General features: G+C 38.9%; 1 protein-coding gene across 1 annotated transcript in view; it reads left to right on the forward strand.

The window, feature by feature from the left end:
* Window positions 1–16,912, forward strand: part of LOC139711298 (5-phosphohydroxy-L-lysine phospho-lyase-like) — a 38,419-nt gene that overhangs the window by 16,623 nt on the left and 4,884 nt on the right. The window contains exons 5-11 of the mRNA XM_071623203.1: window positions 770–844; window positions 2,098–2,191; window positions 3,102–3,215; window positions 8,761–8,843; window positions 12,264–12,364; window positions 13,897–14,021; window positions 16,589–16,743. Of these exons, the coding sequence (XP_071479304.1) occupies window positions 770–844; window positions 2,098–2,191; window positions 3,102–3,215; window positions 8,761–8,843; window positions 12,264–12,364; window positions 13,897–14,021; window positions 16,589–16,743 (747 nt within the window). The remainder of the gene's footprint in view (window positions 1–769; window positions 845–2,097; window positions 2,192–3,101; window positions 3,216–8,760; window positions 8,844–12,263; window positions 12,365–13,896; window positions 14,022–16,588; window positions 16,744–16,912) is intronic.

The raw sequence follows: 16,912 nt of genomic DNA on the forward strand, positions 1-16,912 counted from the left end.
TGCCTGCGTCACAAAGTGTTGCCAGATGCACTGTTTTCAACTGCATCACAGATATTTCTTCTGCAATATGCTCCTGACCAAACATTTGCAATGCAGGCATTTGTGCCCTTGTTCTCTGTAAAGCACTTTGATCGCTTTACAAAACAGACAAAATAAGCCAGTTCGGAGTTAGCGCATGGGCACATTGGTACAAATGACCTTTTTTTTTTTTCTCAGTCGGTTAAGGGCACTTAACTCATTTTCAACGCAACATAATGCATTTATAAATAAGCTTTATGTAACAATCTATGAGATTCATCAATCCTGTTCAAACAAAGAATGAACTTGTGTAGACCAGATGACCAGAATGATTCATTGATTAACACTTGTGAAAGAATCCATGCCATTATTTTGCATTGAATGTATTAGCAATCTCTTTGTATTGACATTGCCAAATACCACTTTTGCTGTCAGGTGGATGTGCTGGCAAGTAGCATTTTTAAGAATTACACGAATAATCATTATGTCACAGATGCTTATCCTAGTGAATTTAAAAACCAACATGCCTGTTGGTATGAATGACCTTTTTTTCTGCTCATGCACAAGGTGGAACTCCAAACTGGCTTATTGGCAAGGTTAGACCGATTACACGAGCCTTTCCGAGATAATGTTTCAGACTTGAAGATACTGATTAAACTCTGTGTAACCATTCCAGCATTTCAATCTCTTGAGAAAATTTTAGATTGAACTAGTAATGAGATTTGTATGCATATCTTTGTGTATTATGTAGGTCAGAGGCGAATGATCTAGCGCTGCGGTTGGTGAGACGTCACACAGGGAGACACGACATTGCTATTCTCGATCAGTAAGTCCACTGCCGGCAAAGATTCTAATCTCTGATGATGTCATTTCAGCTGGAGATTTCTTGCAATCCAAGAGAGTTGTGGGAGCAGAGGCTTTGCTCTACAAGTGAATCATTGCTCCAGCTTTGGTGCCATGGGCTGTGTAGATCAGAACTTGCCCCATGAAGCTACAGATTGTCAAGCAATCTTATGATTCATGGGTGATGGGGATGGGTTTTTGGCACGCGATTTGCTCGTCCACACATTGTAGAAGCCCCTCAATGCATTTACATTTGTGGGGCTTCTTATATCATGAGACTCCCAGCAAGCACAAGTGCCATGCTAATGAAGCAACAAGTCTTTATGGTAACTGAACTGAATCTGTAGTATTTTGAATCTTTATTTTTTTTCTTTGTCTTCTTTTTCTTCTTCATAACAAGACCCACATATCAGGGTATATGTTTTGCAACACAGCTTGTGAGGTGATGTGAGAGTATTTATGTTTAACCTTTGCGTGGCACAAAAACCAGTAGACAGTGAGCAGGCAAGAATTATCGGTTCAACCTTATGCTGAAAGGAAAAATTCTCAGCTTTGGAGTAAGGTGATATAGCCAGTAAGATTTTATGAAATGAACCCACTGAAATAAAAGGTATGAATCCAACCATTGTGGTAATTAATATGACACAACCAGAATTGGATGGGTCTACAATTGCACACTGAGACACTATTTCTCCCATACAGGCAGAAAATAGATTTCAAACTTCAGCAGTCACTCTATTAAATAGGAGTTTAGCAAATCATCCACAGACTTCGTGTATGCATGTAGCATATGTCCTCCATGATTATTTCGTAGTATGAATGCCGCTGACTGTTTTGCTGACTTTTTGTGGGATTTTCATGCACATGTTTGTCTGGCATGTGGGTAGGAAATAGCAAAATACGTATCAAATCTCCAAAAACAAATAATAGCAACAACAACTAACATACATATACTGAAGATGAACTGTGCTGACCCAAAACACAGTATTTTTAGGCCTATGGAAAAATGAATCTTTGTGTCCTTTTGTGAGTATTCATGATATTGGTCATACAGGTACATTCTAGTTGTGAGGTACATACTTTACAATATATGGAACAGATGCCATCAAACCATTTTCAATGACACTTCAACTTTCATCCGATGTTGCATTGACTCATATGCAAGTCTGGTTTGGGTAAGTTGACGAATCTCTTTTCCAATGTCAAATGGTTGACTCATTCTTTACCACCCTGCAGCGCCTACCATGGCCATCTGACCAGCCTGATAGACATCAGTCCATACAAGTACAACAAGCCGACCATGGAGGGAAAGAAAGACTGGGTCCATGTGGTAAATACGTGGAACTTTGTATGGTCGTAGAGGATTACGGAGGGATAGATTCTAACAATCCACGAGAACTTCTGTCACAACTGTTAGTGTGTCAGACTCTTTGCTGAAGCTAGACTTGAAATCAGTTCAGTAAGTGGCAGGATATACTCTGGTACCCCATGTTTATGAGCATGGCACATCCAAACTGCGTAAAGTGAGATGAAATTTGAGACTGATAAAACAATTAGATGTGGTCAATGCCAGCTTTACTGAGGGCTTTGTGTAATGGATTACCTTTTGCAGTAATAGTTACCGTGGTAATTACCAAAAGCTTTTGAGCTCATTGGTAGTTGCTGTGGTGATTGCCATGGAAGGCAGTTCATTCCCTTTACTGGCAAGTTTTCATTTTTGCATGGGATCACTGCCTATGAAATTTAGATGACTTTAATAGTCTTTATAATATAGATGTGCGTGCCTGGTTTCTACGATCTATGGCAGAAATTTATCCTTCAATCTCGAAGAGGGTTTATGCATTAGATTTATTACAGATTAATTCATTCAAGTATTTGTGAAATGTTATGAAACAGGCTGGCACCAGTGATGTAACAGTATATTCGCGGTTTACACAGAATAAATTTACTCTGTGGATATGAAGCTGGAAATCGATCTAGTCGTATGTAGTGACCCAAGAAATTGAAAGCAAATTACTGGTACATTGCAAGGAACTGATCTCTCCATTAAAAAGGCCAGTGACACCCTATTATGCATGCATGGCATCCCCCTTGCCATGACACAGACCTGTGTTTTTGCAGTTGTATGGTAATCTCTATGGGGCAGTACTAGTAGACCATGTGGTCAGAAATGGAAATGAATTGTAACAGTTGCACGTACAATTTAAATGTTGTTCCTTTGTCATGTGTGTTTGTGATAGGCACCTGTACCCGATACATACAGGGGGAAGTATCGTGATGTGAGGAACGCAGGAAAGCAGTATGCAAATGAGGTCAAGAAGGTCATCCAGAGGGCAGAGGCCAAAGGTCGGCAGGTCAGTGGAACTATGAGTTTTGCCTTGTGTTGTCCAACATGCGGTATTTGTACGAAAGAGAAATGTTTCAAAGGAAATGATAATGAGTTCATTGTGGGCGTGTGTGCTTCTAATCATGACGTAGGTTATGTATTGATGCAGAATTCATTCTTCATTGGATTCGATGTTTGAGTTTGTCTGTCTGTTTGTCTGTCTGTTTGTCTGTCTGTTTGTCTGCTTGTCTGTCCTGTGCCTTTGTGACTGATGTCTAGGCAGCAAAAAATCCAATGACAAATCCAGACAAATATTGAGACAAACAGGTTATGAAGAAGAATTAAACAAATTCCTCCTCTAAACCCAGTCTGCACCGTGTTTTCTATAATTAGTCTTGTGACAAAAACAAAACTACAATGTAAACATTCCAGCTCTATCAATTGTGTTGCACATTCGCTATTACTGGCAGTGCGTGAAAGGAGGTGTAATAAACAAAGCAAACCAACAGCAGTCTGAGCAGGGGAAAAAAGGAAAAAAAAGAAAGAGAACAAAAGTGATAAAATCAATAAAGTAGCCACATGTTACAGCAGAGATAAGGCCTTGTATAGGATGAAGGTTCATGCATGGCTGTGCACAAAACCATAAGCAGAGCCAGATATGTGTGGGATCTGTTGGATTACCTCTGTGAGACCGTGACATACACTACATCCGTCAGCCCATGCCGCCAGTTTAGCAGCATTTGGCTGTACAGCTGTTCCATTTCTGTGTACATTGTGTATTCTTGTGTTTATTTTTTTCATTATCGTTATTAAAAGTCCCTTGATGAATGTGCACTGGCCTTCACTGTGCAAAGGTAAAGGCACTGCAGTTGAAATACAGAATTACACAGTGATGCATGCATGTCACACTGTACTGTATTAAAATCATAAAAGAAACAAGCCAACAGGTGTATGCTTGTAATGGAAATCAAATTTTCTACGTTTAAGAGATCACTGATATAAGAAAAGATAAATAGATGGATAGATAAATTAATGAATACATGAATAAATAAGTAAGTAAATAAATAAATAAATAATGCATAAGCCAGCAGACTTTGAGTCAAAGTTGATTTTGTTTGCATGTTGGAGATGCATTATTACAAGAGTTTTATTTTGTTTGTTCAGTTGGTTGTTTTCTTGTGAGATGTGGTGTTATTTTCCATTTTCCATTTCCATCAGTTATGCCTGCTTGAGGTAGACCGCACATACACTTCCGAAGGGTTTTCTCAAAACCAGTTTTGCATTCTAAAATGATTTTGCATGCCACAGGATTTTGATTCCCTATCGCAGGCTTTTGGAAGCAAAGCCAGCAAAATTATCCCATAACAGATTGTGGAAGGAGAGCTAGCAAAATACCACCTAAATGAAGGAATAGTGCCGAGGTGAAAAATGTCCACAATTTTAGGAGTTGCGTGGATAGGAATATCTCTTAAAACTTTCTCAAGCTGAATATACTAGAGAAGATGTATTTCCCGGCATGCTTTGCAGCAAAACAAATGTAATAATTTTTTTCCCCCGAATTGAGCTCGTAGAATATACCCCTCTCCTCGAAGAATCGGGAACACACTTGCAGTACAGATGACAACCTGGGAGGGGTGGGGGGGGGGGGGAGGTGGGTCACAGTGCAGAACATATCATGACCAACTGCAACAACTGCACACTAGTATAGTAAAGAGTCATCTGGGCCAGCAAGATTACACAACTGCCCATTTGGTGGGTGCGCCCATCTGCAATTTGCATGTTTGTCAACTCTTTCAGCCTAAACAATAAATGTCATTGTCAGGATGGGAATTATGTTTAAGAAAATGCAATCACGCAGCATTGTGTTTTGATATGCTGTTGTGAAAAATCTGCTGCTCCCCAAACTGCCAAGGCATGCAGCTATTTTAAGACACATGTACACACACACACACACACACACTCACTCACTCATGCATGCACTCATGTACGCATATTATATGTCACCTTTCTTTAGAACTGAACATGAACACATGTCCTATATGTGGTCACTCTGATCACTTCTTCAAACTTTCAAGTCCAAGAAGGGACTGAAAGCTTCTATGGCAGCACTGCATGTAACTGGAATATCCTACAGAAATTTCCTGCATTCACACTTTTGACTTGGAGGAATTTTTCATGCAACGAACAGTGGCCTTCTCATTATCATTAGCACGCAGTCATGTGACTGCACTGATTAACCCAAAGGCTTCGTATTCATTCACATCTGTGTGTTTTACTAGTACACTCTCTCCCTCTCTCCCACAAGCCCATTTTCCTAATCTGTGACAATGGTTTCCTGAATTGGCAAAATTATTCTTCCCCTTTTTTTACATCCAGGGTTTTATTTCTATTCCATCCTTTTGTTTTCATTTAGTTTTTTTTTTCCTTTGATCATATTAACATAGTCAGCCCCTTTCATATTTTAAAGCAGATTTCCTGCTATATAAAACCCTTCGAGCCTCCGCCTCAAACTGGTTGTAGACCGGTTCCAGGAGCATGCAACCTTGCATCTCCCACACAAGGAGACAACTACTTAACAACTTCCTCTGAATTTTGATTGAGAGTGTAACAATGACTTTATGCTATTATTAAAATTGCCATTGTCACCTCACGGTTCATGGCACAGGCAAGGCTGGAGTGGCAAGAACCAGTTGGTTGTTCCCCCCCCCCCCCCCCCCCCGAAGATTTTGTCCTGAATTTTGAGGAGTGTTAAAAAAAAGACAAATAAACCCAAAAAAAAAAAAAAAAAATGTTCTTGCCAAGAAGCATTGCCAAGTGTTGTGTTTGGGGAATGTCTGAAACTTTTGCAGCCATGCCATGTTCCTGTTTATTCTATTTTTTTTTTTTTGGGGGGGGGGGGGGGGTAGATGGAGTCATGTGCACACAGTTGGTGGAACGAGATTACCTCGGCAGAGGGTTCAATTGTTAATATGCTAACAGGAAAACTTACCCAGTAGGAGAGCATCCTGTAAAATGTAACTCCACACCATACCTGAGTTGGCTGTAGCAAAGAAAGTGAAATCCCTTGAACAGAAAACGGTAAAAGCTATGTCAGATTCGGCCGTAAAGTCAGAAACGTTAACTTTACCAGATTTTAAGTTTCATATGTTTTGACAAAGCAGTGATAGTAGCAGGAGACACAATTAAATTAAAGATGAGATGGGGTTTTTTTAAGACCTCACAAGACTCTCACATAAATGTTTTCCAAATTTGTCTGTGTAGTGATGACATGGGAAGACAGAGGCATGCCAGTCAGCTGTATGCCGCTGTCAAGTTGCTCTACAGAGTATCGTACACACCATACATACAGCCAGTCTAATTTTTCGCGTATCGGGACTTCTGACAATTTCATGAGTGGTTAAAATTGCGAGTGTGGAGTACAGTACTGAATGGAGAAATGTATGCATGCATGTCACATTCTTGTCGGGATCAGAGTTAATATTTTCGCATGTTTTTGAATTTGTGAGTAGCACCCAGCTTGCAAAATTCGCAAATATATAACTTTGCAAAATATTTGGCATATACTAATACAGTATTGCAAAGTTGTTTTCTTTGAAAATCTACCCTATTAAAGTCATTTGTTTTAGTGTTATTCAATAATTTGCCTCTCTCTATCCCTCCAATAGTGACTGATATGACCATCACTGCGGTCTGCTACATCATGCCCCGACAAACTTATGATATCTATAACACCTTACAAAAGGGTTCTATCTCTGTCGAAACTTGTGATATCTTTGCTGGGAAGACCTTACAGAGTGGCCTTATCTCACAAATAATCATGCATATCATTTGGGTTTTCATTGTTGTTTTGTCGGATTGGCAAATGAAAGGGAAGGTTATCGAGGCCTGAGTCATTCCCTTATCTCGTCAAGTGCTGGCATGATTTTATCGTAGAAACCATTGTCTTGTTGAATTGGCACCACTGAATATCACTCCATAGTGTATTGGAAAAAGATAACCTGACCTGGTTTATACATCATTCAAGCTGCACTTGTGTATTAAAAATGAGAAACAAATGAACACACAAGCTTGAGAATTTGAGAGAGAAACAGGAGCTTGAGTCTTCTGAATTGTGTTGCCAATTTGAGACTCAGCTGTACAATTGGCAATTATTTTAACCCTAACCAGACCGGGCTTTTTTGGGTGTTCTGTGGCCGGGGGAGGGGTTGACTCAAACCCCCCCCCCCCCCCCCCCCCCCGAGATCTCGGCCGTCGATCGCGCAGTCGCCATGAAATTTGGCACATGCATTACCTGTGGCGTAATCTACCAAGCTATACAAAAAGAAATGGAAATTTTCATTATAATAATTGATTATGCTAATATATGCATAAAATCATACATTTTGCTCTAAATCAGAAATTAAAGCTCCTAGAATCCTTTTTCTTGGTGAAAACATTCTTTGTAGCATTCCTAACAATGTACTTGAAAAAAAACTTTGGTATCAAAATCAATTTCTTATGTATTTTATTGTTTTATTAATTTCTTATGTATTTCTGTGTTTTTTCGACCTTTTGTTTTATCATTTTTTTTCTGCAAAATTTATGACAGAAACTTTATCAAGCATAATTATGCTAAAATTAATTAGTTTCAGCCTATAAAAGCGAAAATAATCATATCTTTATGAATAAGAAGAGAAAACTCAATTTGCATAGACTTTACACACAAAATCACGTTTTTGAGCCATTATCGGTCTGACAGGCTTGTATAAAATGTTATGCAGCGTCGTAACGGTATGGACAATTTTCGCGAAAATGGTGTCAAAAGATGCGCGAGACTTGAAAGTAAAAAGTCAGCGAACGGCGCGGTCAAAAAATTTCGCGCAGTGGAGTAGTCGCGAAAAATGTCGAGGGGGGGGGGGTTGATTCAACCCCCCCCCCCCCCCCCCCGGCCTTTTTAGGGTTAAGGGTGTGTACAGTTCTGGTCGAGGTGAGGATTTAGTTCTTAAGTAACATTTTGGGAGATATTCAGAAACCACTCTATGAGATATCAACGAGCATGCAATTCTAAGGGGTATCAAAAGTTTATTTGATGAAAATCGGTTTTGAAATGGCTGAGATATCCAAAAACAACGTGAAACAAAGAGATCCTAATAAAAGGTGTGGCCTGTAGTCTTTTATTATTATTACTTTTTTGGATATCTCAGCCATTTGAAACCCAATTTTCATCAAATAAACATTGAATCCTTCTTAAAATTACATGCCCTTTCATATTTCACAAGAAATTTCTCATTATCTCACTTAGGAATGTAAAAAAACATGAATCCCACCTCAACCAGTTCTGTACAACCCCTTTATAAAGAGGCTCTTGAAAATTTTGCAACTAGAACGTGCATTACATACAAACAAGAAAGATATCATACTGAAACATTTAACAGTAAAGTGAAATTAATTTCTGCAGACAAAGCACCAAACTACAGAAAACTGATGGTCTTTGGGACTAGATGGATTAAAGAGCCAGAACAGCAGTGTGACAGGTTAAATGCTGATGTGTATATTTTAGTTCTCTATACGTTTTCTTCCATTCATTCATTTAGGTGGCAGCCTTTATTTTGGAGTCCATGCAGAGCTGTGGAGGTCAGATCATCTACCCTCCTGGCTACATGAGGGAGGCCTTCAGGTAAACCTCCCACATTCCTTCTTTCTGTGCTTTCGTTTGTTTGTTTGTGTGTGTGTGCATGTGTTAAAAAAGTATGTAATGTAGCAGCACAAGACAGAAGAATACAACAACTTATTTTGTTATAGAAACCTTCCATACAATATCTCCAGAACAACCAAAAGTCATTTTATCCATAGGTTTTTTTTTTGGTGATTATGAAAGGAATTCATTTCTGTTTGTCAGAGTTTTAAAGGCGTTCCACATCACTCAGAGATGTTGCCATGGCAACTTGGTGACGTGTGGTGTTCAGAATGTCTAATTAGTCTTTAAATGATGTCGCCAGCGTAGTGAAGAGGGAATGTAGCCAGAAGCCATTTACTAGAGGCTTAGATACTCTCTATAAAAAAATTAAAAAAATGAAAATATGGCTCTCCAATTATGGGACTGCTTACCCAGAAGTTTTGTAACCAATGTTATATAATTAGCGCATGATATGTAACTGACTTCATGTCCTTGATTTCAGTAGCTGGTTGCAGAACTTCTCTGTGTTTATTTTATTCCGAGCAACAATTACGAATGAAGAGTCATCCTGTGTTTGCATTGTCTTTGATAAATACAGCAAATTCAAATACACAAGAAAGAAGTGTTTTTTTTTAAGGGTGTGTACAGTTCTGGTCGAGGTGAGGATTTAGCTCTTAAGCAACATTTTACGAGATATTCAGAAACCACTCTATGAGATGTCAAATAGCGTGCAATTCTAAGGGGTATCGAAAGTTTATTTTATGAAAATTGGTTTTGAAGTGGCCGAGATATCCTAAAAACAAGGTGAAACAAAGAGATCCTACTAAAGTTGTGGCCTGTAGTCTTTTATTATTATCACTTTTTTGGATATCTCAGCCATTTGATAACCAATTTTCATCAAATAAATGTTGAATCCTTCTTAAAATTACTTGCTCTTTCATATTTCATAAGAGGTTTCTCATTATCTCACTTAGGAATGTACATTGTAAAAAACATGAATCCCCACCTCCACCAGTACTGTACAGCCCCTTTAATGAATTGGAAATGAAACAAAAAAAAAAGTAGCTGATTACTGTAAAGCAAGATATTTTGACATCTTTTATTTTTGTGAATTGCAACTGGCATTCAATGCGTATAGTGTAGACAAACTTTTGTGTACAGTTTGATTTTGCAAATCTTCACAAAAAATAATGCACAACAACATTTCTGAGCCGTGTTCTATGAAGAGTTATAATTGATATTAGATAATTGATTTATATCTTTTGATAAAATGGTGCCCTGGTTTTACAGTAGTAAATTTTCTTCAGAATATGTGTTTTTGACAACAGTAGTGTCAGTCACAAGCACACACACACATGCAGACCACATTGAAGTGAAGATTTTAATGTCTCCCAAGGGTTTTTTTTTCCCCCCATGGCTAGTACACAAGTATCTGTTTTTATATGAGGAAATACTAGTACTCTGTTTTGTTATACACATAATTTGACTAATTTTGTATGTGTGTATGCCAATATGTATTAAGGGATGATATAGTTTAGGTTGAGATGGCGCTTCAGGTTTCCGATGTTTTTGTAAGACAACGAGAAACTTCTTATGAAATATCAAAGGGTATACAATTCTAAGAAGAATTGAAAGTTTATGTAAAATTTGTTTTGAAATGGCTGAGATATAAAAAACAAAACAAAGAAGTCATGATAAAAGGTGGGTCCCACCTTTTATAAGCACCACTTTGTTTTACTTTAGTTTTTTTCATATCTGAGCTGATCCGAAACCATTTTTCTTTTTTTGTCAAATGAACTCTGATGGTTCCTCTATGAATTGTGTGCTCTTTGATATTCATATAAGTGGTGTCTAATTATATTGCAAGAAGTTAAAATCTGAATCCCTACCTCTACCAAAACTACTTCGTCATCCATAAAACTGTTTGGAGCTCATTCTGAGCAGACACAAACATTGTTGAATTGAATGAGTTCCATGTAAAGTATGTCATAATTTAATGTATTTACATTGTAGATTCCACACAACAGCCAAGTCACAAACACCATTGCCTGTTAATCAAATAATTACACAACTGTTGGTTTACTCATTTGAGCAAGTGTGTTCGCATTTAGCATGCTGGGCTTCACATTCGAAATCAGGTATTTGCAGGTGAAATTGATCTCACAGCCTATTTCTCAAGAGGCAGCTATTATAAACCTGCTTTGATTGAGTCTGCACACACAAGCCTTTCTCATTATTGCACAAGCAAGAAAACAAAACAAAAAACATAACACCTGTAAAACCTGGGTGTGTGGGGTGAATATTGTGACCCACTTTCTGTGCAACTCTATGAACTAACCCTGGAGCCATTGTCTGTGCCAACGCTTAGAGTGAATCGAAAGGTCACAGCATTAATGCTTCCTTACTTTGACTTTATGGGTGCCACGCAGTGTAAACCACCTTTGTGCCACATTATTCTGAGACCGCGACGCACGAGCGCTTTTAGAAAACATCCTGTTTTTCAAAGCCATGTAACTTTATAAATTTTGAGACCAAACATGCAATGAGCAAAATTTAAGATAACGTTCCAATCTTTGCAGTGTTGTAAATCTTATGACAAAGCTATGATTGATTTTCTTGCAAATGGCTAGTTAGCTATTTTCTGGTGTGGGAGTTCCAAGACTATTGCCACACAACCCGTCAGAAAATAAGAATTTACAGTGCTGTACCAAAAAAAAAAAAAAAGACTGAAGCAAAACAAAAACCTATGGAATACTCCTATTAAATCACAAGGCGATTCTAGCTACATGCTTGAGGAATGGAATCGTGAATGAAAAGTTTGTCATTGTACTGTGGCATTTGCCGATACATCGATCAGTTTGGGTAAGTTTGCTGAGGTTGAGCAAAATATGTAAACTTGACACACCGTCCACTGAGTTGTGTGTGCAAATGTGGCAAAAAAAAGAAGAGTTAACGGACAGGTTAAGGGGGTGTAAAGAGGCAAACATTTGCAGTAAAGATAAAGCTGGAGCCCCCATTCTATAATGATTCACATATCTTTTCGTGCGTCAGTAGGAATAGTGTGCAAGCAGTAACTATGGAATTCAGCCTTATCCCACTCAACTTCACCTTGTGGTTTGAGCATTCCATACACAATTTCTACTGATGCACTCAGACCTGTGCATCGTGTGTATCGATATTGACATGTATACATGTGTACTCAAAATCAGTGAAGCTGAAATGCAGGGAAAATACTTTTACTGTGTTATACTCCAACTATGATACAGAGTTTTACGAACTTTCAATGATCAGTCTTTCATTGTCAAGCATTTTATGCAGAAGAGAGGTGGATCAGAGATCTGATGTTTGAATTCAGTGTATAATACAGTCAGGGCTAATAACCCATGTGTTTGTTACTCTCATCTCTTTGGAACTTTGCAGACATGTGAGAGAAGCAGGCGGCTTGGTGATCTGTGATGAGGTACAGGTTGGCTTTGGGCGAGTCGGATCACACTTCTGGGCATTCCAGACCCAAGGGGAAGGTGAGACTCTAGATTTAGTCACTAATTTTGGTTGCCTTCTCACCCCCATCCCCCACCCCCTATCTCCAGGCCCATGGCTTTGCTGTTGGATTTGTTATTGTGTGCTTTGTTCTCAAAGAAATTGATTGGGAGCATAGACTGAATGGTTGAATGATTGCACAGGATGTTGTTACATCACCAAAGTCCATTAAAAAAGACCCAGTGATGATGACTGAAATGAGTAGGCAGAGATATTTATGAGTCATATACAGCTGTAGATAGTTTTTATTCGGGATCCACCATAGAGACAGGAGTATCATCGTCTCCTGAATGATGCATTCCTGTCTCTGCTCATCCGTATCATGTACCGTCTCATAAAATTCTGCAAACTTTCAGTTCCACATTTCCAGAGATGCCATCCAGTACAATTTTATAGTATTTGATACGAGAAACAGAATGAATTATGATGATAAGATATTGCCTCTTGAAAGTATGACTTTTCATCTTTCAAATGAAAAAAACAAAAAGAAGCCAATATCAATCACAGAAAACTGCACAAAAAATGTGTCATCATATAGAAAGATGTACTACTAAATTCCTACAACCCCTACAAAAATGTTGAACAACGAGCCTGAATGGGCAGGAAATATGTGGATGCTTTATAATGTTCTCATCTACATGTACATTTGTATGTGTTGTATGCTAATGAAGTGGTAACATTTTACTTGCCCGTTCTTACCAGGGAAACATGTTTTTTGTTTTTTTTTCTGACATTTCCCTGGCCCAGGGACAAAGGGCTAGTGGTGGTGTCAAGATTTCAAGATTTGTTTTTATGTCAAGAAGTTGCCATCTCTGCCTTTCTTCCTTATCATATGGGTTGGCAAGGCATGTGGTAGGGGTTGGGCACACACGCTTTCTCCGGACATTGGGTATGGAAGAAAGTGGTTGCAGGAAAGTCGCCCGGAGATTAACTCTCACTACCAGGAAGTTGGTCTATGAGTAAGAGTCATGATCATTGAGATAAAGTAACAGGTGTCTACGGAAGTGGATTGTAATTGTTTCTACCCATTAGATTCGGATACAAAGTCTAGCCGAAGTAACTCTTATAGTTGATATCGTTGCTCTGATTGAAATTGGACGAAATGTGCAGTATGTTTGTCGCTGAATCGTTACACTGTGTACAAACAGACTGTAAAACAAGGAATGTTAGCATGCATTTTAATTTCGCGAATTTCGCGAGATCCAAGATTTACGAAATCAAATTGCATGTGAAAGTTCTTGTCTACGTTATATCCATGCATGGAATACCAGTTGCAATTTGCAAAAATTTGGTGCGGCAAAGGGCCGTCAGCTTTGATTCATGAAAATTTCATACCGTGAATGTATCTTGCTTTACAGTAAATGAATAAATGCTGAATGGCTCACCAAGGCTGCCAATGAATGGATACGGTTTCTGGCTGGTAAGTCCATTTTCATGTTTGACAAATGGAGAACCCATCTCTGTGATCCATATAATTATGCTTTACCAGCATAGATTCTCTTGTTGATTTCAGATATTGTCCCAGACATTGTCACCATGGGCAAGCCGATGGGTAACGGTCATCCCATCGCAGCAGTGGTCACTACCCGGGAGATAGCGGACAGTCTTGGAAGAGGATCCCACCAATACTTCAATACAGTGAGTTCAGCCTGTTTGTGAAGGAACATGCAAAATGTCTTCGAGATATCTCAGTAGATTCCAAAGCTGTGTGTATTCAATCTTGTTTGCCTCCAGCACAAAGTGTCACCCGAGGCATTTTTTTTTTTTGGGGGGGGGGATATTTTTTAAAAGAAAAAATACATTTTCACCACATCTGCTGGTAGATGCTTGACCCATACTGTGCTTTCTTCACCAATTGGGGCAGATATCTCAAGTTTAACAGTCAATGATTAGATATGTGACCCTGCATCACAAAACCAATAAATAGACATGAATTTTTAGTTAAGACCAGTTTCTGAAAGAGCAGACCTTAAGCCCTAAAACATATATAACTCAGTTCAAATGGACTTTCCTAACCTATCTAGATAAAGCATTCACTCTGGAAAAGTGTGTAGTGAGAATAGAGGCTCTGAAGTACAGGGTCTATTCAAGTGCTTAATCTTACCAAGCCATGTTGTGTGCAATGAATGGGGCAAAAGACAGGATGCAATAATAATAAAGGGATTATTAGATTTAGCTGAAACTGAGTGTGCTCTATAAACACATTCTATCCATTACTAAAACCAAGGAGTTATCAGATAACTCCTTGCTAACACCAACTTTCAAAGCAGTAGCCTCATCCTTACTTCCAAAAGTTATTAGAGTTGAAAATGAAAAGTGTGTAAAGGGTTTTTAAGAAATGAAAAGGGGCCTCTGAAACAAACCCATTTCACCATTCTGCAAAAAGAGTGTTTTTTGTCTAGGTCTTCAAGAATTGAATAGAACAAATTTTATACCACTGGCAAATTTGAGGGTCTATTGATCCTAAGAAACTCACACACAAAAAAAAGAGTTATGTCTGCCAACTATCTCAAGTTGTAATGGTAGAAAGTCATACATATCGTTAAGCTTATTTTTATGCCTCCGCCACAAAGTGGTGCCGGAGGCATTATGTTTTCGGGTTGTCCGTCCGTCCGTCCGTCCGTCCGTCCTTCCGTCCGTCCGTCCGTCCGTCCGTCCTTCCGTCCGTCCGTCCGTCCGTCCGTCCGTCCTTCCGTACGTCCGTCCGTCTTTCCGTCCGTCCGTAATAAATTTTGTGGACAAGGTAACTTTCAAAACCTGTTGAGGTATCCTAATGAAACTTGGCTTGTATGTGTATTAGGGGGTGAAGTTGTGCCTATCAACTTTTGGATGCACGTGCTCAAGGTCAAAGGTCAAAAGGTCAAGGTCAAATACATAAAATTTCACTATTTCGACCATATGTATGCAATGCCTGAAGATATTTTCTTGAAACTTAGTGTATACATGTATTACCCAATTAAGATTCTTTGGTGAAAGTTTGGGTCATGAGGTCAAAGGTCAAAGGTCAAAAGGTCGAGTAAAAGTATTAAAACTTTTTTCTCTGTAAATTGGAAAATTGTTCAAGGTATCTTCATGGAACATAGTATATACATGTACTGACTGGCAGTGATTATCTAGAGAATGTAGGGTTCATGGGGTCAAAGGTCAGGGGTCAAAGGTCAAGTGCAACACTTCAAAATTTTACCATTTTCCTCATGTTCATGCAATGCCAGCAGGATTTTTTTTTTTTACACTTGGTGTATGCATGTGTAACCTAATAGAAATTCTCTGGAGAGTTTTTTTTTTCTTTTCTTTTTTTGCCTCAAAGGTCAAATGGTCAAAAGGTCAAAGATCAAGTGAAGGTGCTGAACTAACTTTTTCCTCCATATCTCGGAAGTGGCTCAATTTATCGTGAAACTTACTGCATATTTATGCATGTTCTACCTGAAAGTGATTATCTTATGAATTTTAGGGTCAAAGGCCAGATGAACATGGTAACAATTTACTATTCAGTACAGAAATTGCACTTTTTCTCCATACCTGTACCATGAAAATTACTCAATGCATAAATGTATGAATGGGTCAAAGTCAAGTTAAAGTCCTTAAATCCCCAAATACATGCTCTCCTATTCATCCAATTAAACCAAGGTCAAGGAAGGTGAACATTCAACACATTTGTGACAAACTTGTCATTTCAATATTCTGCCAGTTTTGTGAAGATGTAATCACACATTGTCCACCTGTACTATCTAGACCTATTAGGAGAATCATGCATTATGACGGAGGCATACCAGTCGCCACCATAGCGACATTTCTAGTTCTGTCATAGTTTGTAAATGTACTGTAAAAGCTGTTGTTTTTGTGACGGTTTCATTTTCATGAATTACGCGAATCCCTGTTGAGCTGAGAAATTTAACAACGCGCAAAAATATCACCACCTGATGTTGACGGCATTAAATTTGCGGAGTGAATGGACATGCACTAGTGCATTTATGAAAGCCTCAGTGTCAAATCGTGAAACTACATGTACATATCACTTCTGCTTCTACTTCGGTACTCAACAGGATCTGTCACTCTGAATGTAGTGTCGAGGGGTCTGTGACCGCCTCATTCACAAAAATGTCCTGTTTGCGAACATAATGCCTTTTATAGCATTGTGAAGTGTCGTAGTCAGTCCAGTGTACTTGAATTAAAGTTTTCTGTTTGTTGTGATAATGTATTCACAGTATGGAGGCAACCCAGTGTCCTGTGCGATTGGTCTGGCCATCCTGGACGTGATACGTGACGAGAAACTCCAGGAACACGCCACAAGGATCGGCGACCTCCTCGTCAGGAGACTGCGTGAGCTTGGGGAGAGGTTTGACATCATCGGTGATGTCAGGTTAGTGTGCATATCATTCGTTGGTTAGTTTGTTTCCATTCTTAGCTGCCTTTCTCTGTGCAGCCAGACTATCGACTGCTGAGAGTTGGTCATGATTGGTTATGAATTTAACCTTTAACAGAGTTCGGTGTACTATGTATGCTTAATTGCCCCCCTTTGGACAGAACCA

Source organism: Diadema antillarum, unplaced genomic scaffold (assembly GCF_040938485.1).
Source record: "Diadema antillarum isolate AM-2024a unplaced genomic scaffold, OU_Dant_1.0 seq00001638_RagTag, whole genome shotgun sequence".
NCBI classification, from domain to species: Eukaryota; Metazoa; Echinodermata; class Echinoidea; order Diadematoida; family Diadematidae; genus Diadema; species Diadema antillarum.